The sequence below is a fragment of the Microtus ochrogaster genome (assembly GCF_000317375.1).
Source record: "Microtus ochrogaster isolate Prairie Vole_2 chromosome 14 unlocalized genomic scaffold, MicOch1.0 chr14_random_2, whole genome shotgun sequence".
NCBI lineage: Eukaryota > Metazoa > Chordata > Mammalia > Rodentia > Cricetidae > Microtus > Microtus ochrogaster.
The window spans coordinates 4,338,834-4,366,748 of NW_004949097.1; the positions used below are offsets into that span (position 1 = coordinate 4,338,834).

The 27,915-nt window shown below is 39.8% G+C and overlaps 1 protein-coding gene across 1 annotated transcript in view; it reads right to left on the minus strand.

Moving 5' to 3' along the window:
* Positions 1 to 27,915, minus strand: part of Slc15a5 (solute carrier family 15 member 5) — a 116,041-nt gene that overhangs the window by 18,047 nt on the left and 70,079 nt on the right. The window contains exon 7 of the mRNA XM_005364538.1: positions 21,666 to 21,797. Coding sequence (XP_005364595.1) covers positions 21,666 to 21,797 — 132 coding nt within the window. The remainder of the gene's footprint in view (positions 1 to 21,665; positions 21,798 to 27,915) is intronic.

The following is a 27,915-nucleotide window of genomic DNA, read 5'->3' on the forward strand; positions in this document are numbered from 1 at the left end:
GGGGGGGACTGGCAGGCAGAAAGGATAAATATGAGGAGAAATCTGAGAGAAAAGGGATTTGGGAACGAGAAAGGAAGGAGGAGTACGTTAGGGACCAGCCAGCCAACCACCGACCTACACAGTCAGACACAGAGTAAGAAGGAAAGAAAACCCATTAATATAAATGGACTCAATTCACCTATAAAAAGACACAGACTAATGGAGTGGATGTGAAAACAGAATCCATCCTTCTGCTGCATACAAGAAACACAGCTCAACCTCAAAGATAGACATGGCCTCAGAGTAAAGGGTTGGGAAATGTTTTCCAATCAAATGGACCTAAGAAACAAGCTGGTGTAACTATCCTAATAGTAACAAAATAGACTTCAAACTAAAATCAAGCAAAAGATACAAAGAAGTACATTTTACATTTGTCACAGAAAACAAAATCCATCAAGAGGAAATCTCAATATTGAATATCTATGCCCCAAATACAAGGGCACCCTTATATGTAAAAGAAACACTACTAAAGCTTAAATCAAACATAAAACCCCAGACATAAATAGTGGGAGGCTTAAAAACACCTCTCTCACCACTGAACAGTTCTGCCAGACAGAAACTTAACAGAGAAATAGGGACACTAATAGATGTTATGACTCAATGGACTTAACAGACTTCTATAGAACATTCCATCCAAACATAAAAGAATATGCCTTCTTCTCAGCATGCCATGGAACCTTCTCAAAAACTGACTACATACTAGGTAACAAAGCAAACCTCAACAGATACAAAAAATTGAAATTACCCCATGAAATTGGTCATCAAAAAAACCCCCAAATAATCCAATAAATATGGGGCACAGACCTAAATAGAGAACTCTTAACAGATGAATCTAAAATGGCTGAAAGATACTTAAGAAAATGCTCAACATCCTTAGTCACCAGAGAAATGCAATTAAAAACAACTCTGAGATTTCATCTTACAACTGTAAGGATGGCCAAGATCGAAAACAGTGATGACAGCTTCTGCTGGAGAGGTTGTGGGATAAAAAGAACACTCCTTAATAGCTGGTAGGAAGGCACACTGGTAGTCACTTTGGAAATCAGTATGGCGATTTCTCAGAAAATTAGGAACAGTCTTCGTCAAGACATAGCAATATAACTTTTAGGTATATACTCAAAGGACATTCAATCATACCACAAGGACATGTGCTCAACTATGTTCATAGCAGCATTATCTGTCATAATATTACCTGGAAATAACCTAAATGTCCCTTGACTCAAAAATGGATTTAAAAAAAATGTGGTACATTTTGAAATTTGCGGACAAGTGGATGGATTTAGAAAAGATCATACAAAGTGAGGTAACCCTGACACAGAAAGACAAATGTCATATGTACTCACTCATAAGTGGCTTTCAGACATAAAGCAAAAAAAAAAAAAAAAAAAAAGAACCAGCCTACAATTCTACAGTTCATCAGAGAACCCAGACAATGAAGAGGACCCTAAAAGAGACATACTTGAATTTAATCTACATGGGAAGTAGAAAAAGAGAAAATCTCCTGAATAAATTTGGGATATGGGGATCATGGGAGAGGATAGAAGGGGAGGAGGAAGGAAGGGAAGGGAGTGGAAAAAAATATATAGCTCAATAAAAAATACTAACAGCTGGATTTCTATATGTTGATCTCACTTGGATCTGTATCCTAGCAACTGAAATTAGTATGTTAAAGAGACATCTAGACTGCCCTGATTTTTGCAGTACTATTCATTATTTCCCTGACATAAAATCCATTGAAGTACCCGTAATGGATGAAAGAATTTGAAAATGGATTCACAGTGAAATACTATTTAACCTTTAAAAAGAAAAAAATAATTCTGTTATTTGCTACATTAGTGATGACTCTAAAGGTTATTGTACTAAGTAAAAGAAGCAAAGGACAGATATATTTCATAACCTCACATCTGGAACCCTCCCACAAAACTCAAGTTGAGAGGATAGCATGTGTTTACCAAAGGTTTTGGTGGGGGAAGAGAATGTAGAGAAAGGAAAGATGTTGGTCAAGAAGGAAGAATTTCAGTTTAGAAGAGTAAGTCATAGGAATGGATTGCATAACATGACACTGTACTTAGTAATAATGAGTTATATAGTTCAAAATTGTTAAATGTGTGGATTGCCAATGTTCTTCCACAAAGACATAAGTATATGAGACAATGGGCATGCTGATTAACTTGACTTGAACATCCTACCACATTAACATGTAACACTCATCATACTCCTTAGCTCTATACTACTATTCCCTGCCAATCGGAAATGAGATAGAGAAGCAGTAAGGTTCTGACTGAACTTCCTAGATGTCATGGAAAAACTGGAGTTTTTCTCTGGATTCATCCAGAACACAGCAGGATAGTCATCATGCTGCCAAACACCGCTTCTTCCGTGTTCTATACATGTTGTGGCGGCTTGAAAGAAAATGCCCCCTCCCCAAGAGAGTTGCACTATTAGAAGGTGTCACCTTGTTGGAGGAAGTGAGTCACTGTGGGTACAGGCTTTGAGGTCTCTTTTGCTCAAGCTTCCCTCAATGTGACTGTCAGTCAGCTTCCTGTTGCCTGCAAGAATTAGAACTCTTAGCTCCTTCATCACAATGTCTGCCTGCATACTGACATGCTCCCAATAATACCGATAACGGGCTGAACCTATGAATCTGTAAGAAAGCTCCCTTAATTAAATGTTTTCCTTATAAAAGTTGCTATAGTCATGGTGATTCTTCACAGAAATAGTAATCCTAAGACATAGGTGATTTCATACTGAAAGACATTATTAGAAATACAACAGTGGTGGATCATAGGAAAATTCATGAAGTGATCTCAAGAACTGCTTAGGAATTATTTAGCACAATGTAATGTGATTTGTTTAAATGCTGGAAGAAAGATCACTCATGAAAAAGTTGGTGGCTTCATACACTCACAAATATACTTAAAAGGTAAATATGACAGACCTATATTTATAGCAAGACAAAATGTAAAAGTCTTTTGGTGTAACCATTACTCTGGAGACATGATGTCAAGAAAAAAGCAAAAACTAAAATAAGGACAAAAATTACATTTGTTCCGGGGCTGGGGAGATGGCTGTAGGTAGAAAAGCGTGTGTTTTAGAATCCTGGTAGACCCAGCTGAAAGGATTAATATGGTGGTGCATGCTGGTTATCCCAGCATTCCTACAGAGAGAGGAGAACTGGTCGGAAGCTTCCAGGCTAGCTGCCTGGATTACATATGCTGCACAGAAATGGGTAATAACAAGAGATCCTGTCCCTACAAGGTGGAAGGCCTGAACCAACCCTGGGAAGCTGTCTGTAGGCCTCCGCAGGCTCCATTTACCATGCACCAAGCCCCATGCATTCTGTGCTTGCTCTCTCTTTGTCACTCCTTTTCCATTGCACACTAAGTTGAAAAATTGTATAATATCACATTTATTTGATGATGGGATTATTTTGCTGAAAGTTAAGTTGTGATCAAGTGAAATCCCCTTACATTTATTAAGGCAATTTGAGAAATTTTGAGCAAATGCAAGCAAAACGCATCTTACTAAAGATGAGCAGTGTTCTTAACACATTGTAATGAGAAAGAATAAGTCAGTTCATGATAAAAAAAAAGAAAGATGCTTTTATAGCATTTCTAACAAGAAATATTTAGTACACATATAAAGTAAATGAAATATTTCTAAATGGAATTAGCCAATATTGAACAGATTAAAAAGTGCTAAGAGCCAGGGTGCATCTTAGTGGTACAGTGCCTGACCTAGCATGCTATCAACCTTAGCCATAAGTTTTTAGACTCATGTCTAAAAGCAAAAAAATCAGCAATCAACAGATTTTTTAAAAAGTTACTTCATTCCATGTCAATGGAATATATTTTTCTCCTAAAGTTTATCTTAGAAATTTTACCAATTTTGTTAAAATGAAAAAGATTGGTCAAGAAAAAGTGATTGAAGAAAATTAATAAAAACAATTCTAAAATACATCTTTCAGTATAAACCACAAAGAACATATAGTCAATAAATAAGGAATAATCATAAAGATTATTAGAAATATCAGACACGAAATCTGTGCTCTACAATCACAACAACTAAAAGGAAAGCTGAAACTAAAAGATAGCTATGAGGAGCAGGAAAGACAGACAATGGGAAAGCCGACAGCTTCTAATGTCAACTAGGACTGAACACACAGGCAATTGTATCACAAATAGGTTAATTTAATTTGCTTTATCCTACATCTGTGGTATAATTCAATTAGCGTTTCCTAGTGTATATCGAATAACATTATAAATGTTTGTTCTTTGAGGAAGATTATGCATTTCCTTTAAAATGAAAATGAAATTCAGGTAGATAATAAAATTAACAGCAATGTTCCACCATGGGAGTGGGGGATGACACATAAGGTCATCCTGTCATTTGGGTCTGGTGATCAGAATACTAGAGTTCTAGCCAAGGGCCTCAAATAAAAGAGCTGGATGTGGTGACATGCATTTATAATCCTGGCATTTCTACAAGTGAGAAGAGAGGCAGAGGCAGGAGAGCCTCCTGGAAGCTTGTAGGCCATTTAGCCTAGACTGTGCAGTAGGGCAGAGAGACCCTTTCCTCAAACGTCAAAGGTTAGACAGATGCTAGAAGGCCACTGGTTCCACGTTGTGCACATGCACACTAAAAAGAAAAAAGAAAAACAAAAAAAAAACCCTACATAACCAAAGATAAACACAACAATACCAATCACCATGGAAACTACTTGGTGGATTTGACTGTGTAGGTCAGTAGACGAGTTAAACAAACTCATGTCTAAAAGCAAAATAATCAAAACCAGGAAAATGTAAGGTATGTATGAATATGACTAAATGGTAATATACATAAAGAATATGAAATAAATTGACCTTTCTGTATAGTTATTTCAGGAAACCAATAAAAATGAAACAAACGAAAAAGAACAACAGACACAACTAAAAACTTTGTGTCAAAGAAATACAATACTAATGCTCTAAGGATGTTAAATTCTCAATTTCACAACCCAAATAATATAAAGCAACAATGGAAGTTAGTTTTTGTTGGTTGGGCTGGCCAAGATCAAAATATGGCCATGTGAAATTAATAGAGGAATGGATTTCAGGTCTGGGGTTTAAGTGGGTCAGTGATGTGGATTGATAGTTGGGTAAGAGATTTGTTTAAAGAGTAATTAATGTCATAGAGGGACAGACAGACAACAACATGAAAAGAGAACCTGGGAGGGATCAGATCCACAGGTCAGAGGAGGTGTCCTTCTCTATACATTTTACTGGAAGCAGGAAGTTCCATGCCATGTGGTTGGCACCTGCTTGTGCTCAGGTTGTCTGATTCCCAGGAGGAATAGAAGGAATCTGTTCACCTGGGGCCTGAATGGAAAATCATGTAGTGCTGTGGGACAATGGTCTTGTACCCTGGAAAGGTTTGTTAGTTGTACTGGTTTAATAAAATGCTGATTGGCCAGTAGCCAGGTAGGAAGTATAGGCAGGGCAACCAGAACAGGAGAATTCAGGGAAGAGGAAAGAGTCAGTCTACAGTTATCACCCAGACACAGAAGAAGCAAGATGAGAATGCCTCTCTGTAAAAGGTGCCAAGCCACATGGCTAACACAGACAAGAAAAATGGGTTAATGTACAATGTAAAGGTTAGTTAATAAGAAAGCCTGAGCTAATAAGCCAACCAGTTTAAAATTAATGTAGGCTTCTGTGTGTTTCCTTGGGACTAAACAGCTGTGGGACTGGGTGAAACAGAAACTTCTGTTAACAATCTATGAGGTTGGAGAAAGCAAGCATGTGGAAAGAGAAGTCAATAGAGGGGCTTTACCAAATGATGTGGCCCTGGCTGACAATGTCACCACAACCAATCCATGCAGCGACTGAAACAGTCTTACTTCTGAGAAGGCTAAGACATACAGCTTCATTGATGAACAGTCCTGTTTCTAAGATTTCTTCCATTCTTAGGAGATAATAAGAGATGTTCTTAAGGAACCTACAGACAGGCTTACCTGGGTAACATTTGAAACCTTGAAAGACTGGAACCAGTCTAAGCCTTCTCTGTAAGAAAGAAAATGTGTGTATGCAAACCACACATGATAGAATAGCCTATCCATTTAGATGTTAAATGTGGATTTTAAATTTTTTCTTTTACTTTTGCAATTGTGATGGCAAATGAAGCAGATACTCACAGTATTATTTATGGGAAAGTGAAACATGGGCATGACATGTGCGTGTTGATTGGGCAATGAGAAGATTTCCTATAATTCTATTTTCTGACTATCTACACAAACATAAACTTTAATAACTACTCATGTGCACAAATAAAAAACTCTTGGAAGAAAATTCATAAAAATAATTTGTCTATCAACTTTATTTTTAAAATATTTTTCTTTTATATGTATGTTTGTGTGTGCATGTGTGTGTGTGTGTGTGTGTGTGTGTGTGTATGCAGTACTTACAGAGACTAGAGAGAGCAGCAGATCCCTTGGAGCTGGGGTCATAGGCAGCTGCAACATAGGTGCTGGGAACTAAACTCAGGTCCTCTGGAAGAGTAGCAAGTGTTCTTAACTGTTAAGCCATCCCTCCAGCCCTGTTGCTCATCATTTTTTCATACTCAACCCCCTACTTCCTTTATAATTGGATTTATTTATACATATACCACTTTTACAGCAAAAGACTGGAAAAATCTTGTGACTAATTAATTATAAAATGATCCAGTGCTGAGTTTTTACCACATGTCTCCATTAGCTTGTCATTGGCAGCCTTAGATCTGCACATTAGAAGGCATATGTTAATTATAAAATTGTCTAGAAATATTGTTCTAGAACCCCAGTACCCCAATAAGGAAAATGAGATGGTTGCAAGGCCTGCAGTCACTGGCTCCAGCAGGGTATTACTCCACAGAGACTTCTTAGACACCTCAGACATGAATGGTGTTATTCTTGGTGCTATCTCCCATTCTTTTCAATTCTAAACCTAACTCTGCTCTTTCTGGGGGATGATATTGTGGTTCCCCTTTTATTAGCTACTGGTTCATTTGGAAGGCAAAGGAATGGAAAACTGTTGATGTACACATTTTGGAATGCCTTTGAAAGGCAGCTGGATCCTGAGTTACTATTTCTCTTAGACTTCATTATTACTCTTTTAAGTGTTATTTGGTGGGACTGGTAAACTAGCAGGTGTCTTAGACTGTTGAGATAAGTTTAAATAGATTGTATATTTTAGGTATAATATTCCCCGTGTGTGTGTGTGTGTGTGTGTGTGTGTGTGTGTGAGAGAGAGAGAGAGAGAGAGAGAGAGAGAGAGAGAGAGAGAGATATTTTTTTAAGAAATGTGCAATTAAAGAGATGTACTAGCCATTCTCCAGGGTGGATCATCTTCTCCACCCTGGGAAATAAACCCAGGGCAGAGAGGAGAGCTTTGGAACCGGAAATCCCCCACGGCTATATGATCTTGGTAACTCATATGTTTTCTGAGCTCATTTCCTTCTTATATATGTTGGGGCTACAGATATCTGCCTCCAAAGACCTGTGAAGATTTAGTGAAATAATATCTTCGTGGAATGCGTACAGCAAGGCCTGCATATAACTGACACTTAATAAATGCTAATTTCTTTCCTTTCTCCTTTCAGTAACCTGATTTAAATGCTTCATTTGAGATTCATAGCTCTCCTACCTGAGTTAATTTTTAAAACACATTAATTTTCATGATACCTGAAGGAAATAATACCTAACAACTGTATTCTAACTTTGACTTTTCTATCATTTTTTCATAGTTATCTAATAAAAAACTCAAGTTATTATTTCCTTTAATTTACTGACAAGGAAACAGAGGCACAGAAGGGCTGAGCTGTTTGCCTAAAGTCAAATAAAGGAGACAGGATAAATATTTGTTGAGTGAGCAGATGAAACGGAGTCAGCCTCAAATCAACACACGGCTCCAACCTGGCTTTCTGCATCTCCTGCATCCCCACTTCAATTTGCATTTCCAGTTCTTGGGAATTGTGGATAAAAATGAAGTCGAGTTGCTGTTTCCAGGAAGGGACACCGTGTCTTTCAGAATTGTCAGCGAAATCACCAAGCATTGTTCACCTGAACAGGCCGGGAGAAGGGCCTAGATGGTATTTGGCATAACAGGCTTTCTTGTAAGGGTGAGCTCATTCTTTTGAAGAGCATTGGGAGGGAAAACCCATCACGATAGTGTGTTCTCTTGGTGATTTCAGTGAATTATCATGGAAATGAACTCCAGAAGAGAGGCAATGCTTTGTGATAATAGCCCGATAATGCCATTAGCTATGAACTGTAATTGTAATAGCATTAGTCAAATGAGTAGATCTGATATTAATTTGAGTGTCAAATATTTCTGTAAGGTTCTTCTTGTTAATTAAGCATCAGCCCGGGCATTATTAATTCACCATCTAGCCAGTCCTTGCACACAGTAGGCACCCGATATGTATTTGTGGACTGAATTAATAAATCAGTCCTTAAAGTGGAGTGACTAAAAATAACAAAATGCTAAGTTTCAGTACTTTCATGGGTAGAACAAGAGTTTCTAAAGATTTATTTATGTTTTAAATTACGTGTCTATGTGTGGGTATGTGCACATATGTGCGCACCATCAGACACCCTAAGACTGGAGTTACAGCCTGACCTCACAGTTGGGATTGAATCGTGGTCCTCTGGGAGAGCAGCACCTTCTCTTAACCACTGAGCCATCTCCCCCGTCCTGAAGTGGAGTTTATTGCTGCTCGTTTGTAGAGTCTTTCTTTTACTTGCAACTCAATTCACCTGAGAGCATAATTTACAAATTTTAAAATTTAAAAGAGACACTTTTTCTTCTTCTGCATATTTAGAAGAAAAAATATTTTCCTTCACATTATTTGTAGTACGGAGTTTTTGCCTTTTCAGCCGATGTCTGCCGTAGGCGACTTGCTGTGTGCTTCATAAAGAAAATGGGGTGTTGCTCAGAAGGAGGCTGCACTCCTGCTTGCATGCATGTTTGGCTTCTCCATTCTCTTCTGAAGCTTCATTCTGGAAGTCCAGCTCTCCATCTTGGCCCCTGACTCAGCCTCCATTCCCTCTTCCTCAGCACTTGGGCTCCAAGTGCCTTCCTTTCTTGGGCAACAGTTTCCTTCTCTGCCTATAGAGGGCGTGCTCAGACTCACACATAGACTGAAAGTAGCTCAAGTCTATGCCTGAGGTTCCCTGATAAACACAGATTTTCTAGCTGAGTTTAGGACAGTGAGTCTTGTACTTTATATGTCTCCAATATTGCATAGGTCACTCTGCATGTTCATGTCTCAATGGTGCACAGGACATATTAACACACTGAACAATTTACTCACTTTGTATCTGAAATTAAGATTTGATGGAGGTGGGTCTTGTATCTTATCTGTTGCTTTCATTGGTTAACTAATAAAGAAAACTGCTTGCCCTGATAGGACAGAAAATTAGGTAGGCGGAGAAAACAGAACAAAATGCTGGGAGAAAGAAGCTGAGTCGGGGAGTCGCCATGATTCTCCCACTCCAGACAAACACAGGTTAAGATCTTCCCTGGTAAGCCTCGTGGGCTATACAGATTATTAAAAATGGGTTATATCAATATGTAAGAGCTAGCCAATAAGAGGCTGGAACTAATGGGCCAAGCAGTGTCTGTGTAATTATTTCGGGTAAAGCTAGCCGTGAGGAGCTGGGCAGGAATGCAGCCTACTGCTCCTAATACAACAAAGATTTAGCTGTATAAACAGTATTTTGATTTGCTAAATCTGACAACCTCGGCCACACCTGCTTCCAGATGTCATTTTCCTCGTAAATCTTCTCAGTTCTAAATTCTTCAAGAGAGCTCCTTCCTTGCTTACTTAGACACTGCAGTCATATGGATCTAGTTCTCACTCCCGTCTCACCATGGAGAGGGCTCTATGGATATTATGAGCTACTTTTTCATGCTGTTTGCTTTCACAGTAGTATTTGACACCATGATACACTTAAAATAGCTTCTTATGTTTAGTGGAAAAGTGCACATATATACACACACATGTACACATTCAAAACATACATATCAATATAATTCATACATGTACACATACTTAGGTGTGTGTGTGTATCTATATCTACACCACATATATAATATACATCACAAATACAGACAGACACATGCACAGACGTGCGCGCGCACACACACACACGCACACACACACACACACGCAAATCTGCTCCTCCAAACACCTGGTGAAGCCAATCTTTCCTCATCTTTCTTCGGCAGACTTTCTTATTTCATCATCTTCTTGAACACTTCAGTGCTAAACTTTAAGCCCTGGGATTTATTTCTAAAGTTCACACTTGGTAATTTCATTCAGTTGTATGGCTTCCAATGTTATTTTTGTGCCAAATATCTTTGTATTTCTCTACCTAGCCAAAGTCTTTCTTTTTTAAGCTTTGGGTGTTTCTATCTAGATGACTTCCCAGTATGCCAAACCCAGTGTGTTAAGTATTGCAGCATACTCTTCTTCCAAGTCTTTTGCCTTTAGTAAACAGAGTTTTCTCCTGCCCAGCGCGTTCCTAGGCAGCTGGTGTTTCTGTGATTCCGCCTTCTTCCTCTTACACCTATTAATTTCCTAAACCATCCCAAGGCAGTGTTGGTTCTGCCTCTGAGACAGAGCTTTGTTGTCCACATCTCCTTCCCTGCCTATTTCTCTTGTTTCATTCATACCTCATTTTCGTGTATTATTTTACGACTTTCTCCTTCTTTTGAGTGCATCTTTTTCCTCTGCTTCCAAACCATACTATATCCACTGAAACTCAATGCCTTCATGATTTACTGCATTGAAGCTATAAGAAAAGCCTCTGTAAGTCAAAGGTGCCATATGATTTTACCCCTGTGCAAGTCCACCATGTAATGCCAGTCTCTCTGATACTGTATTTTTTAAGACTGCCAGCATTCTGTGGGCTCCTTCAATGCAACCAATGATTCTTTACTGTTAGGCCCTGTCATAGGAACTCTTTACCAGATATAGGTCAGGGCTAGGCTCACCCTGGAGAAAATCACATGCCCTTCTAGTCTGGGCTTTAGTACCAACCATTTCCAGATACTCTTTGAATGAAAATGCCTGTGTCTCTGACTCTTCCTTGTTCTATGTGTTTGTAATGGTGAAGAGGTATCATTCATGATATAAATCCATGAAGCGAAGAAGAACCCCGGGCACTGTTTCGTGTCACCTTATTCAAAACTGTATCTGAGACAGAGGTAGACTGTGAGAAATAAGCTTTGCATCATGGATGCTTTCTTCCCGAAAATATTTTTTTTTTTTTTGGTTTTTCGAGACAGGGTTTCTCTGTGGTTTTGGAGCCTGTCCTTGAACTAGCTCTGTAGACCGGGCTGGTCTCGAACTCACAGAGATCCACCTGCCTCTGCCTCCCGAGTGCTGGGATTAAAGGCGTGCGCCACCATCGCCCAGCCCTAAAATATTTTTGAATACTACAGAAAACCACATAAACATACACTTCGCTGACCTGGAAGACATTGGAAGCTCATTCAAATTACAGTAACCTTAATCACACACACACACACACACACACACACACACACACTCACACGGTCTATATAATTGCTCGTATCTAATATGTATTATACATAATTGCTTATTTACACTATGTGTGTATTATCTTACAATTCCTGTTATTTTTTTTCTTACAGTTCTCATAAAAGTCTTCGAAGGAAAATTATTAAAAGGTCATTATAGAGGAATAGCTCAGGCTCAGAAAACAATGGAAAACAAAAGTAAAGGCTCTGGAAGGTTCTGTGGGTAAGAAAGTAGTTGTGTAAGTGTGAGGACCTAAGTTCAAATGCCAAGGACACACACGGAGTCTAGGCACTGCTGTGCTTGTCTGTGTTCTCAGTGCACCTATGAGATAATGAGAACTGGAGACAGAACTCCAGGAAGTTATCATGGCAAACATAGCATTAAACATCAAAGAGAGCCTGCCCCATACAAGGTGGAAGTCGAGGATTGACACCCAAGGTGTTTCTCTCTCTCTCTGTCTGACACACACACACACACACACACACACAGCCACAGTTTTTTTAAAAAAGATATTATACACCCTTTTTCCACATTTTGTGAGTCAATAGCAATAATTAATGACTACCTATAGCCTAATGGATAATTTGGGCTCTTCCTTGGTACTGTTAAGAACTTAAATATTCCTGGGTAGCAAGACAGGTTTTTGTGGGGACAAAGATTGAGGATATAGAAAACACCGTATCTGGGATTTATAACACTGTCATACAGGGTGACCCTGCTCCTAATTTTGTTTGAATGGCGTGAGCACAGGTTACCTACACAAGCTAGAGGGAACCTGTCCTGACCACAGGTGCCTTCAGGGGCAGCAGGGCAAGGCTTTCCCACTCCAAGGTCTGTGAATCTATTATCTTAAAACACACATGTAATTAAAAGCCCCAGTTGTACACATTAATGGGAAGAAACACATTTCTTAGAAGAAAGACACGGGCCTACAGAATTCAGCTGAGCACTTTTCCTCACATAGAGCGTCTTCTCTTCTCTCAAGCTCCTGGTAACTGCAGATTCCTGTTCCAAGAGCAGCTCTGTGATTCATGCTGACATGGCTGTCAGTGCCCTCAATTCCTGTAGCTATTTAAATGAGAATTTAAAAAGATCTCATTTTTAATTTAAAATGGTCTTGATTTGAATTATACAGCCCAATTCTTTGTACTTTTCCTTGAAGCTGGAGCAGATGAGACCGAGGGGACAGGGGACGCAAAGCTTGACCTCTTCATTCTGCTCCATTTCCCCCCTATCTTCCAGGTGCCGGGCCTCACCTCTAAGTCTGTAACTGAGATGTCATTTCTTCCCGAATTTTTAGTTTGTTATTTTTGTCAGAAGGTGAGGTTGGAGTCAGGAGAGTGAGGAAATTGATCTTGCTCCTAATGGGATAGAGGCGTCACCGGCGCTGTGACTGGCTTCTCGACTGCCTCCTATTAGCATTGCTACTTTTAGAGAAACCGTTCCTGAAGTGATTAGCGTGGGAGGACGGGTTTAGTCTCCTGTCTTCTCCTTTAAAACACCCCGGCTGAGCGATCCCAGAAGGATCAGATTTCTCACTTGTACTGAAAATGTCACTCTAGCAGTTATCTCGCTGCACAGTTGAGTTTTTGAGAAATCCTTTGAATTTCTGCATTCACACCACTTCTCCATCACTGTGCTAAAAATGACTAATGTAGCTCGAAGCCCGTGAGACTGTGATATCTGATCGCCAGCCCCACCCCCATACACACACACACACACACACACACACACACACACACACACACACACACATGACTGACATGGATTCTTAAAGACTGAAAATGCCGTAAATGCTGCGTGGAACCCTGAGGGGGCATTAGGTGCCTGAAACCTATCTTAAAGTTGGTTTTATTCTGGTCAATCCTGTTCTACAGTCATTTGGTGCAACATGTCCGACTCAGTTTACCCGGTTTTCAGGAGAGCACACTGTTCTAATGTGTGACAGCTTCATATTTAAAACTAAACCCTGGCATTGGAATTTCGAAAGGCTTTATTTAATTTTATCCTCTAACCATCTCTGGGGAAAACGAAAAGCATCGCCCCCTTTTTTTTTAATTAAGAGAAAACAGTCTTAGAGGGATAACGACTTACCCAAAGTGATGTTTGTAGTCGAAGGCCCGTTCTCTTTGGGGGGCACTAATTAGTCACTGTAAGCCAGCACAGGGTCACAGGAACATATCATCTAAATGAAACTCATTTCCTTTCTTGAATTATGTTCGAATGGGTAAGGGGGTCGTCACAAACACAGAAGGAACCCACTCCCAGTAAAGCATGATAAAACCTCCTGTGATGTCATTTAGGAAGGGAAGAGAGGTGGTTGGGTGGAATGAGAGTAATTAGGTGAACTGGGAACTGATTAGAGCCACAAGGGGAGGATTAAGTTGGTTGTCATTAACTTGCCGTGAGGTCTGTGGGAATTTCACGTAGGGCTCTATTTTCAGGTCTGTCCGATTCAACAATTGTGTCAATTACCTGGGAGAAGTCGAGGGGCTTGCTTACTAAACCTGCAGACAACACAAGAGAGATCAGCAATTCACTGGGTGACAGAATCAAGTTCCAAAAATGTCTATTTTTCAGCATGATGGGTTGACACTTATTAAGGGAAGGATAACATCCTATATTTAATTAGGGAGAAAAACACCGATGAGTGCAGCTTAATGGAGAGCAACTGCCAAAACAAGGAGAAGGAGTTTGAGGTTTTAATTGACCACCAGCATGGTATAACTGCTGAGCAACTCAACAGAATCTCCACGTGTGGGGGGTGGAGAGGAGAGAAAGGCAGACAGAGGAGACTGATAAGCATCCTGTATGTGCCTATTTTGAGTATTGTGCTTGAATTCGGAAACCATGTTTTGAAGATACTGACAAATGGTTCTTTAATGGTTGCAGAATGACAGGGAAAGAGCAGGAACTATGTAAACAAAAAGAAAAAGACGTGGCTTTTCTATAAAATAGAAGGGGGTTGTGATGGCAATTTTTACTGAACAGTAGCTGTGGTTATTGGTGACTTAATTCTCAGAACAATACAATGTATTATTGATTATGATGATCATGAACATGGACACAGAACATGAAGGGAGACTCTCATGATTCATACTTACTTGGTCTGACCTAAAAACTTGTAACACATCATTCCTTTGCATATTTATCAACACATATGGTAAGAAGTCAGGTTTGTTCTACGGAATACACATACCAATGGAAGGAGATTGGAGTTTCATTGCCAAGCAGAGATATTTTCTGTATGCTAAGGGGTGACTGAGCTTCTATTTTTGGTACAAGGTTAGACTCAATGTGACATGAGGCATTATCCAAGTGAAATATTCTAATTTCTTGAGATATGATTTGTTGTAACTCAATTTTATTATGAACAGAAAATAAGAACCTTGAAAAGAAGAAAGTAAATTAGTTAATTGCTAGTTTAAATGGTAGCAATGTCAGTACACGATTGGAGTGTCTGACCTTAGAGCCCATTTTGGTAAGTGTCTTTGGAAAGGTCGTCAAAACTTTGCTCATTATATAAACTGTCTTTTTCCGTCTTCTACTCTATCTAGAATAGGATCAATATTATCTCATGGGCATGCCAGCAGACAGAAGTTACTTAGTAGGAATTAAATATGTCTTTAGAAGGTCCTTATGCTTGCGGATTTCTTCATTGCCTAATATGCTAAATGATCTGGACATGTTGGGAGAATCAGGTCTCTTTCCGACACAAGCTGAGCTGCATGGAACACTTTATTTTTTCTGCTTTAATTACATCATTTAAAAAAAAACAAAGAAAATACTATGGCCTTCTCAAAAGTTTTGTAATAAATCTAACAACGAAAGTAAAAGCCTCTACCCCAGCTAAGACTCCTAGCAATAGCAGATACATAGCCTGAACTGGCCATCTCTTGTGACCAGATTGGTGCTTAGCCCAATTGTCATCAGAGAGGCTTCATGTGGGAACCGATGGAAACAGAAGGAGACCCACAGCCAAACATTAGGCAGAGCTCAGGGAATCCTGCAGAAAGAGGGACTGTGTTGGGAAATAGCTCGATTAAGGAAATAACCAGGCCAGCTTAAAGATAACAATTATATTTTCAATGGTTATAAGGGGAAACTCACACCACAAGAATGGGGAGTGCGACTTCTCCTGTGCCCCCCAACTCTGGAATGCCAGAGCCATATCCTTGTTGTTGTTGTTTTCAGCTCTCCAAGGCCCTAGGAATATTTGAGCCTCACACTGGTATGCCAAAATATGTTTGTTTGTTTGTTTTCCCTCTTTGCTCTTTAGGGGTTGTCACCCAGCTCCCAAATAATCACATGGAGTCGTATTCTTATGAAAATTACTAACTTAACTTGACTTATTCCTAGTCTTTCCTCTTTGGCATGAGATACAGTTTGAAACAGGGTTTCTCTGTATAGCTTTGCAGGCTGTTCTGAAATTCATTGTGTAGACCAAGTTTAGCCAGCTTTTCTTAACTTAAATTATCCTATATACCTATTGCCTCCGGCCTTGTACCTTCCTTTATTTCTGTGTATCCTTTCTTTCCTTCTTATTCTATATCTGACTGTGTGGCTGTGTGACTATGTAGCTGTGTGACTGGCTCCCAGCATCCTCCTCTCCTTCTTTTCTTATTCATCCATCCTCTCTTTTTCTTTTTCTATTTATTCTGCCTGGCAGCCCCTCCTATCCCTCTCATGCCTAGTTATTAGCCATTTATCCCTTTATTAGACCAATCAGGTGTCTGGGACAGGCAAAGTAACACAGTTTTACAGAGTTAAACAAATGCAGCATAAAAGAATGTAGCACATCTTTACATCATTAAACAAATATTCCCGTGCATACATGAATGTAACACATCTTAGAATAATATTCCACAACACCCCTTGGCTCCTACGATCCTTTCAGTCCCGACGGGGAAGCTCTGTTAACCAGTCACACCCGGTTAAGGCGTGGCTACCTGGAATTGAGGAAGAAAAGCTGCGAGGGACCAGGTGCATGGCGCTCCGGGCCATTCCCGATGAACACAGAGGAAGTCTCACTTCCCATTCTCGTGGTGTGAGTTTTCCCTTATAACCATTACAAATATAATTGTTTTCTTTAAACTGGCCTGGTTATTTCCCGTATCAAGCTAATTCCCAACACTTGGCCAACATAGACTGTGCTCGCTGGAGGCCGAGGCAGAAAAGATTTTATTTATTATGTATGCAGTGTTCTGCCCGCACGTTTGTCTGCATGCCAGAAGAGGGCACCAGATCTCATTATAGGTGATTGTGAGCCACCATGTGCTTGCTGGGAATTGAACTTAGGACCTCTGGAAGAGCAACCAGTGCTCTTAACTTCTGAGCCACCTCTCCAGTCCCTGAGGTGCTCAGTCTTACTGCAACTTAATATTCTATGTTTTGTTGCTACTTATGGGAGACCCACCCTTTCCTAAACAGAAATGAAAGATGAGTGGATTGGGGTAAAAACAGAAGTGGATGGAGGGAGGGACTGGGATCGGGGAGAGAAAACTGCAGTCACAATGTAATATATAAGAGAAGAATAAAATAAATAAATAAGAATTTTAGAAATATATATATATATATAATAAAGTAAAAGTTTCTACTATGCAATGCAAATTATCAATAATAATTTAGATTTTCAGTGAAACCTTTCTGCAGGAAGGAATGAGTTAAATGTGTTAAGAGGCAGCCAATAGAGTGAGAGAAGGTCTTTGGCAGATATATATCTGACAGTAGATTGATATCCAGAGCTTGCAAAGAATTAAAAACATAAAAAGAAAACAAACAATCCAACAAAAATGGGCTAATGAAATAAACCAACAGTTTGCAAAAGATGAACTACAAATGACTGAGAAACACAGGAAGAAGCATTTAACCTCACTAGCCATGGAAGAAGTATACACCTAAGTTATGTTGAGATTCGAAAGTCAGTCAGTGAGAACCAATAACATATACTGTAAAGTGAGGATGTGGGTGTCTTGGTCGCTGTTCTATTGCTGGGAAGTAACAATACAACTAAGACAACTCATATACAAGGAAGCATTTAATTGGGGGACTTACTTAAAGTTTCAGAGGTTTAGTTCGTTGTCTTAGTTAGGGTTTCTATTTCTGTAAAGAGACACCATGACCACAGCAACTCTTATAAAGGAAAACATTTAATTGGGACTGGCTTACAGTTTCAGAAGTTTAGTCCATTATATTCTTGGCATTGTATAATCAGACATGGTGCTGGAGAAGGAGCTGAGAACTCTATATCTTGATCCATAGACAGCAGAAGCAACAGTGTGCCACACTGAGAACAGTTTGAATATATATGAGACCTCAAAGCCCACCTCCATAGTGACACACTTCCTCCAACAAGGCCATATCTCCTAATGGTGCCACTCCCGATAGGCCAAGCACTCAAATACATGAATCTATGGGGCCATTCCTATTTAAACCACTATATTTAGTATTGTCGCGGTAGGAAGCATAATGGCACACATGGTGATGGAGCAGTAGATTGGCTAAGAGATCCATACTAATCTAAAGGCTGAGAGAGAGAGAGAGACGTTGGTCTGGTGTGGGCTTTTGAAACCTCAAAGCCCACCCCCAGCGACACCTTCCTCCAAAAAGGCCACACCTCCAAATCCTTCTCAAATAGTGCCATTCCCTGTTCAAATATATATACCTATGGGGCCATTCTTATGCAAACCACCACAATGGGAAAGAAACAAGGAATCCTGTAAACTGCTAGTGGGAAGATAAATGAGTCCACTCTCAATGGAAACTAGTATGGAGGTTTCCCAAAAACTCAACATAGATCAACCGTGTGATCTAGCTATATCACTCCTGAGTATTTACCTAAAGGACTCCAAATCAACATACCACAGAGACACTTGCACACCAATGTTAATTGCAGACTCACAATAGCCAGGTTTTGTAAACCAGCTAGGTGCACAGCAAGGGAATGAATAAAGAAAATGTGGTATATGTACACAATGGAATGCTTGTCAGCCATAAAGGAGAATGGAATTATGTCATTTGCAGGGGGATGTTTGCAGCTGAAGATTGTCATAGTAAGCAAATTCCCAGTGGACACACAAAAGGGAAGAGGAAGGGATAAGAAAAGGCAGTGTAAGGGTAGCAGGCGTCAGAGAAAATGTGTAATATACAATATCTATTCGGGAGTTGTTTTTTTTTTAAAAATTCATGCAAAAAAGAAATGTTTGCAGGAATAATCATGTTAAAGATTTTGACAGATCTGGTTTCTGGGAGCTGGGAGGTATTTTTGTTTATAAATTTCTCGAGAGAGCGGAGAATCTTTGGTTTTCATAGTGGGCGACTCATATCCTACATAATAATTTATGCCAATAGATGACTCTTAGCAGGGGCAAGTGTTACAGTTTGTGTGAAAGGAATGACTCAGTATGGAACTGACTAACCAAAAGTGTGAATCACAGGCTCTGAGCCAAGTTATGGGTGTCCAAATTTGAGGAAAGAGAAGGAGGAGGGAGACTGTATTCAACATGTCAATGATTCAGTTAACCTTGCCTGCCTAACAGAGTCTCAGGAAGAATGGTAAGGACATGGTATAGTGAGTTTTGGCACTGGGAGAATTCTTCATTCTATGACACACTAAAGGGCTGAGCAGGTACTATGTCCTTTTAAATGGGACATTCTCAGTGGTGCAGTCATCACAGGCTTCTGCTTTGTGCTTCTTCTGACGGTACATTTGAATTTGTCTTCTTTTATAATAAAACATTAACCAGAAGGACTGGATCTGGGGCCTTATGAGAGAGCATAGTGGGTAAAGGCACTTGCCACTAAGCCCAAGACTCAAGTTTGATTTTCAGAATCCATATGGTAGAGAGAGAACTGATTCTTGCAGTTCCTCTAACCGTAACATGTATTCTATGTTACACAACCCTATCCCCATACACACTCACACATACAAAATATATGTAAAAGAAAATGTAAAGTAGTGGGCAGAGGAGAGAGCCATTGGCAGAGGGCTTGTATGGTGGACAGAGAGCCCTGGGTTCAATTTTTAGCACTGCCTAAATTGAGTGTGGTGGTGCAGGCCTGTAATCCCAGCACACAGGAGGCTGAGACAAGCTTCTCTTAGCACAAGGCAACAAGAGTGTGGCGGTATCAGCTCCTATGGAATTCAGAACTTGGTTAAGGCAGTTTTTGGGGATGCTGCTCCATTAGGCTCAGTTTTGCTGGCTTGCGGAGACAGTTTTCCTCATTGCCCTTTTATGCCCCAGCCCCTCTCTATGTTCCCCGAGCCCCCTTTGAGTAGTAGTGACTAAATAAACTTCGGTCAGTAATAGCTGGGATCTACAAAGTTGTGGCTGGTGGACAACACACAGGAATTTGGGGGAGAATTCAGGAAGGTCGATCTCACTGTGGCACGATGCTTAAGGCACTAAAGTCAGCTTCAATTTGTAAGGACCTAAGCTGGTAATAATATTTGACTTTGAAGTTTTAGTGTATATCAGATGAGATTTGATGGTAGAGGCTCTCTTTGTACATTTATATGCATATACTTATTTACTCTGTGTACTCTTATTGAGTCTGTTCCGTTTTTACCTTCCACCACGTGTGTTTCAGGGATGGCATTCTGATTGCCGGGGTTGGCAGCAAGCCCCTTCACCCACTGGGCCATCTTACCAGCCTTGTAGAAATTTTTTAAAGTCAACTTTCAGGATTATTTCATTAAACAGAATAAAATAAGGAAGCATGTTTGGCATGGGAAGTGCTTAGATGCAAGTTTAAGTGAGACTTCTTCAGGTCATTTATAAAATCTTGAAAGGAATACTTTATCACAACAAAACTAGCCATCAGCGTTCAAACGCTGTAAGTTCTGGAGCTGACGTTGCGAGTTTGGATTTGAGTGCTCCGAGAGTCACAACAGGATTGCCTGCTATTCTGTGTGATGTGGGTGTTGAGACACAGCGGGTGAGTGCCCCACATATGCTATTGCTGAACGTCCTCAGATACTTACAGGCAAAGTTTGTCCTTATCACCCAGTCGATTAAAATTGACAGATTTTGCCAAACTTGTTATATTAACTGTTCTTGATGTAAGCGATTCCCCGAATCACTGGGAATCTTCTAGGGGTTTGGGAAGTGTTTATTTTGCTGGTCCTGGCACCCCAGTACCCCATACATAGAACACAGTAGGTTCTTGATAAATAATTTTTGAACTTTGTGTTGAATTTGTCACTGACTGATTATTTTCTTCATAGTCTGAGCAAATAGACTGGATTTATGTAAGAGAATACAAATCATCCTCCCCTTTTATATTACTTTAAGTGTACAACCATAAATATATTTGAAAGTAGAGAAGAGTAAGACTATCATATTTTCCTTAAAGTAAGCCACAGCCAATTAAGATAAAATTTTTGGTACAGTGACATTCAAAAATAATATTGGTAAGATGGGTTGATTTAAAAATATAGTCAAAGGCATGTCGCCTGGCCCATTAATCATGATGTCTACGCCGTCTGTCTTTTCCACTCACAAACCAACTTAAGATTAGAATTTTAACATTTGCATCTCAATTTTTCATATTTCTTGTTTCTCTATCCAAAATTTTTTCTGGAAAAATTTTCCAGATCATTTGTTAGCCACCTTAGGATTTCTCCTCAATTGTGCAGGCAACATTTGGGGCCAACTGAGAGCAAAGTAGGCCACGGGGTAGCCTACAATTCTGCATGTGCGCAGGTGCTCTTTTTTAGCATTGTCTTCGTTAGCTACCAGCCATTATTTAACACAGCTTCATCACAAGACCTAACATGAATACAATGACCAGTTCGCTTTAAAATGCACTTTTAAAAGACACTCTACGCTGTCTCATGGGAAGTGACATTCTGTAATTACCTCCTCCTATCAAAAGGAAAACAATTCCCAGAAATTAATGAATACAGCAAGACTCTACCTCCTATCTTAATTCTATCTTAATTGCAAAAGTGGATCAATTAAAAAAAAAGACTATGCTCGCAAAGACCCTCTCTTATGGTTTTGTCTCCCAGCTCCCTAGTCATCAGTTCAATGTATATAAGCATGAGATGAGTGAATTCTTACCTTTTGAGATGAGATAAACCAACTCCACCAGCAGTGCCCCTGTGAAACAGGCAAATCCATGAGACAGCGTCAAAAAATTCATGGAAGTTCCTCCGAAGGTGCTTGGAATGAATCTGTGTATTGCCATGGAGACTGGGAGAATAAGAAGAGGCCGGCATTTAGGACTTCACCTAAATCACTTATATACGCTATGTCCCTATGAATGCCTACCATGCATCAAATTTACCAATGAGCAAAATGTATGGGTGGGACTTTGTTAAGGTTAGTGCCCAGGTAAGCTATGATGCAATTTACGGTTAACTTCAAGGAATAAAACATGACAGCATACAGCCCCATACAACTGCCAGGAGGATCTGGCAGGTGAGTGCTGTAATATCTTCACCAAATTTCACCCAATCTTAAATATTTCTGATGCATTTGTATCAAGGTGTGAGCTGTTCTGGATATGATTTCTGTCATGAGGTCTCTGCTTGAGATTCCATGGCCTTTGGAAAACTTGAATTTATCGCAGAAAATTTATGCAGGGATTCAGAAGTTAAACATGAATGATCTAAAACCTCATGACAACCATTTATTAGCCCTCATGTGAGTTTATTAATCTAAGTGACCACACGTGAGTTTATTAATCTAAGTCTCAACATCTTCCTATTTGAAATGGGAATATTATCATTACAGATAGAGAGGAGTGGTTATATCTGATGTACTACCTATAACATGCTGTGTTTAATGCTGCCTTTCATGTGTTAAATAAGTCTAGGTACTTTTATTTATTTTTTCTTTTTACTCTTTTTATTAATTCTGTGAGAATTTCATACAATGTGTTTTGATCATATTCATACTCAACTTCCTCCCATAACTCCTTTTAGATCTACACCAATTATTTACCCACCCACCCCTGCAGCATCCTATCTTCTTTTTGTTGTTGTTTAGTAACTCATGGACTCCAATTTGTGTGACCCACATCTCGTGCATGTGAAACCATCTCTTGGAGCATTGTTGACCTACCAGGAGCCATACTTTTAAAGAAGACTGAGACTCCATTCCCTAGAAGTCATTCTCAGTTACGGGTAGGGACATAGACTTATGAATTCCCTCCTACTCAGTGATGGAAAGTTGACTGGCTTCATCTTTTCCAGGCACCCACAGCTGCTGTGAGATCATGAGTGTAGTGATCCTGTCGTGTCTAGAAGACTCTTTCCCTCTGGTCCTCCCCAGCTTCTGGCTCTTATAATCTTTGCACCTCCTCTTCAGCAGTGATCTCTGATCCTCGGGATAAGTGTGATATAGATGTCTCATTTGTGACTGAGAAGACAACTGATTGGTGTTGTCCTGGGTACTTTGACCAGCTGTGAGTTTTTGTGTTAACATTAGCTATCTTAAACAGTATTTATCCTATCTATGCAAGGCACTGCACAAAACCGTTTGTATACATTGACCATGTCCTGGTTAGCCCAGTTGTCAAATTTGCATAGGCTAAAGTCATCTTAGAGAAAGAGGCTCCACTGAAGAATTGCCAAAACCAGGATGGCAGATGGGAACTACTTGATTATTAACTGATATAGGAGGACTGTGCACACTGTAGAGGTGGGAGCCATCCTTACGCAGGTGGTTCGGGGCTGTGTAAGGAAGCTGTCAAGCCTAAACCAGCCAGGGAATGAGAAATGTGGTGAGATTATGTTTGTGCTTCAACAAATAAAGCTTGCTTGAAGATCAGAATGTGGAGCTAGCCAATAGTTAGCCATAAAGACCAGGCAGTGTGGTACATACTTTTAATCCCAGCACTCAGGAGACAGAGGCCGATGGATTTCTGTGAGTTCAAGGCCACCCTGGGCTACATAAAATCAATCCAGACTAAAAGAGATTCAGAGTCAGGCAGTGGTGGCTCACACATTTAATCCTAGTACTTGAGAGTACCTGTTTAATTCTAGCACTAGGGAGATAGAGACAGGAAGGGATTTGGCTGGACAGAAAGAGGAATATAAAGCTGGAGGAGGTAGGCGCTCACGGCATTCAGTCTGAGAATTCTGTCTGAGGATTTTTAGAGATAGGATCACCCATTCAGTCTGAGGATCCAGTAGAGGTAAGAACTAAGTAAGAAGTGCTGACTTCTCTGCTTCTCTGATCTTTCAGCATTTACCTCTATATCTGATTGGGGTTCTGATTACTAAAATCGATTAGAATTCAGACTACAGCAGGCAACATTCCTCCATGGTTATATGGTTTCTGATTTTCTTCTTTCCCTATTGTGCTTTAAAAATTTTTCTAGCCGGGTGGTGTAGACACATGCCTTTAATCCCAACACTCAAGAGGCAAAGGTAGGCAGATCTCTGGGAGTTTGAGGCCAGCCTGGTCTACAAGAGCTAGTTCCAGGACAGGCTCCAAAGTTACAGAGAAACCCTGTCTTGAAAAAAAAAAACAATAATAACAACAACAATAACAACAAAGGCATTTAAAAGACAAGATCTCCTGAGTAAACTGGGAGTGTGGGAATCATGGGAGAGGGTAGAAGAGAAGTGGGGAGGAAGAAAGAGGAGAAGAGAAAAATATGTAGCTCAATAAAAACAATAAAAAACATCATGGAAAAATTTCTAATGTGAGTGTTGCTGCTTATAATACAATAGTCCCACATTAGCTCAGAATGGAGTATAGTAAAGCTTTATTTATTAATTAGGGGTAGACTCACAGAAAAGGTGGTGATCAGCATTCCTCTGCATAAGTGGGGAACTGGGATCGAATCCAGCAGCCAAAAGGGGTCACACATGCTTTTACATGTGTGTATATAATACATGTGACCATGCCCAAAGTAGACCAGTGTCTTAAAGGTCTTGGATAAAGAAGCTGTCACCTCATCTTCCCATTTTGTTTAAACATGTGAGCTATTATTTATAGACAATTTACACTGGTGTAGATTCTTGTATATTGATACAAATTCAAATTATATTTGTTATATTGAATATGCTTTTAGTTTTGTTTACAATATTTGTGTACCTATGCAAAGTTATTTTATCATAGTGTATGCATGTATGTTTCTACCTCTGCTTAAGATATTTTGTATATTGATGCAATTTTAGTTTAGATTTATCATATTGCACTATACATTTCTAACTCTGATCAAGCTATTTATACACTGTTTAGATTTTGAGGTCATTGTCCTCATTTGCTATACAATTGTTTAAAGACTATTAATATTAATATTTTAATATAAAGCTTTAGTATTTAAGCTACATAGGTATTAAGAATTATAGGTCAGTAGTCATCCATGTTTGTCATACTTATAGTTAGACTAATCAGGTTCTTTAGATACATAGAGATTGTATTCCACATCGATAAGTAATCTTCAACCACTTCAGAGAACTGTAGAATATGACATTTAAATAACTTAGAATTTTGTTAAAGTGAGACACAATTGCTCCTGACAGTACTGATCTATTCCTGAGGGAATGTTGGTCACCAAAGACACTCCACTTGGAGCTTGTTTTCTTCTTGGTAAAACTGACCTTTAGGCAAAGAATTGCCCCTGCCTTGACCACTGACAAAATGCATGGTGTCCAGACTGGACAAACAGGATACAAGCAAAAAGACTGCTAAACTTTGCCAAGGCTGGGTAATGTGATTTTAAAAATTTCCTGCCTCTGAAAATGGTCTGTCAGTCACTCTAGGCCTTAGCCAAAGTTTGTTGCCCCAACATTGCAAATGAGACTTTGGGAGATGGACCAGGTAGCTGGTTGTCTTTGTCATTTCTTGCACCTTTTGGCAGTTGCTTGATTGCATTTCCTGTTTACTCAAATAGTATCATTTCCCTTCTCAGGTCTTTGATGGGGTTGAAGACTAGCTATCATAGTTACCTTCCTCTCATGACTTAGTCAAGCATTTCTAAAACAAGAGTTTGATCCCTTAGGATAGGATGATATTGAAACATTTAGCATATGTTTTTTGCTTGATGTTGTTCATGCTAGTTGTAATTCTAATTTTTGTACTTGATGTTTGTTCTTACTGTATATAATTTTGCATTAGGCTTACAACTCTTTTATTTAGACAAATAGGGTGCAGTGAGAACTCCTTTAGCCAATGACCTTTAAGATACTGGACCACTTTGGGCATGGTTATACGCAGATGTAAAAACATGTGTGGCCCCTTTTGGATGCTGGATTCGGTCTTAGTTCCCCGACCATGCAGAGGACTGCTGATCACTGCCTTTTCTGTGAGTCTACCTCTAAATAATAAATAAAGCTTTACTATACTCCATTCTGAGCTAGTGTGAGACTGTTGTATTATAAGCAGCAACAAATGAGATCGTAAATTGGTAATAAGACTCAGTTTTAAAAAGAAGAGATAATAGAAAATGGTTGAACTTGAAGCACTGAACATTTTGTTGTCTTGTCTATAAGAGTAGAGGTATGTTTTTATTGCCTCTTTTGTCTCTTGGGAACTGGTCAGACCTGGCTTACTTGTATTTCCTCTAGAAAAACTCTGTCTCTGCCCACAGCATCCCCCACTATGTTATTATCATTAATATGCATGTATGGGCACAGGGTCATAGCAGTTGTGTGGAGTCAGAGGGCAACTTTCTGGGGTCAGTTCTTTCCTTCTACTTATAGCTTCCAAAGATTAGACTCAGGTCCTCAGGTTCAATAACAGGCTTGTTCATTTGCAGAGCCATCTCGCCAACTCTTGTCTAGGACTGTGGTGGTTTGAAAGAAAATGACCCCCAAAGGGAGTGGTACTATTAGGAGGTGTTCTTTTGTTGGAGTGGGTACGGCCTTTTTGGAGGAAGTGTGTCATGGTGGAGGCAGGTTCTGAGGTTTCATATATGCTCAAGCAATGCCCAGTGTCTCAGTTAACTTCCTGTTGCCTTTGGATCAAGATGTAGAATTCTCCAGTACCATGTCTGTCTGTCTGCACACTGCTATACTCCCAGCCTCCATGTTTCCTACCATGATGATAATGACTAAGTCTCTGAAACTGTAAGGCACCATCTCAATTAAATACTTTTTTTATAACACTTGCCATGGTCATGATGTCTCTCTACAGCCATGAAAACTCTAACTTTATATGTACTTACTTTAAATGAACTTTAAATGTTAAGCCCTTTAAATGAAATTACTAATACACAATACAAATGCATATTACTAATTTCCCTGTAATTGCACAGCATTTCCAGTTTACTTGTCTTTACTTAGGAGCATTCCAGTCTATGCTCCAGGAAAGCTGCTGAGAGCTCGTCTGGAGATGGGTAGATGTATCCCTTCCTTCTCTGATTATAGGCGCTGGGAGGGCTGGCAGAGGAGTGCACGGCACTACACAGGCCAATTGAATAAGCACTGATTGGGGGTGAGGACAATGATGGCAGTAAATAGCACACTGCAAAGAAAAGCGTCTAATGTTGGTGACCAGGTTCTACAGCTCTTCGTATGCTAGAAATCACCAGGAGGTCCTTGAGGTCAAGCCTTCTAGTACTTTCAGGATGGTTCACATGCTTTGGGAAGAACTAATTTTGATTACGATGGATTTGGTTCATGAATCCTGCTCACTATAAATATGGGGAGACCAATAATGGGCAGGAAGACTAAGTGGGCTGATTCCTTTCCCTGGGAAGAAGCACAGTGCACGAGACCATGATTACTCTACTACTTAATAATTAATCCCATGCTTTTCTCTTGCTAGAACTTCTGGTGCAGTGCATAATTCATGAATACACTCTGCCAGCTATCTGCCTGCTGGTTAATCTTCCTTTGGTGTCATTTTAGCCATTTTTCCAAAGCCTCCAGTTCCCTTTTATAGGACTTCGCTTTTCAAGCCTTCAGATCTCCAAATCTCGGGGGCCTAATTGCATGTTCTGATCTTGTTCAACTTTAGTGATCATCAGTTTCTGCTTCCAGGCTCCAAGATGCTTCTTGTAGCCCATTATGGTGCAGATATTATCAACAAGTCAGTCACTACTCTAAAATAACCACTATACTATGGAGACTCAGTAAAAAAAAATTCAAAGTGTCTATGAGAACCGGTCTTCTTGCCAACGAGCATTAAAACGTGCCTCCAGAGAGCAGCAGGCGATGGTTTGTGAGGATGGCACCCGCAGTGTGTGCCGAGTCTGTAGCATATGGAGACATAACCACCTTCCTAAGGCACCTGTGATGGGGAATTCATCGCTGGGATTCTTTGTTTTTCACTCCAGTTATTCTTGAACAGTTGAAAATGTGTTTATTATGTTTGAAGAGAAGCAATTTAGAGCACTCAAAGGAGCACAGTC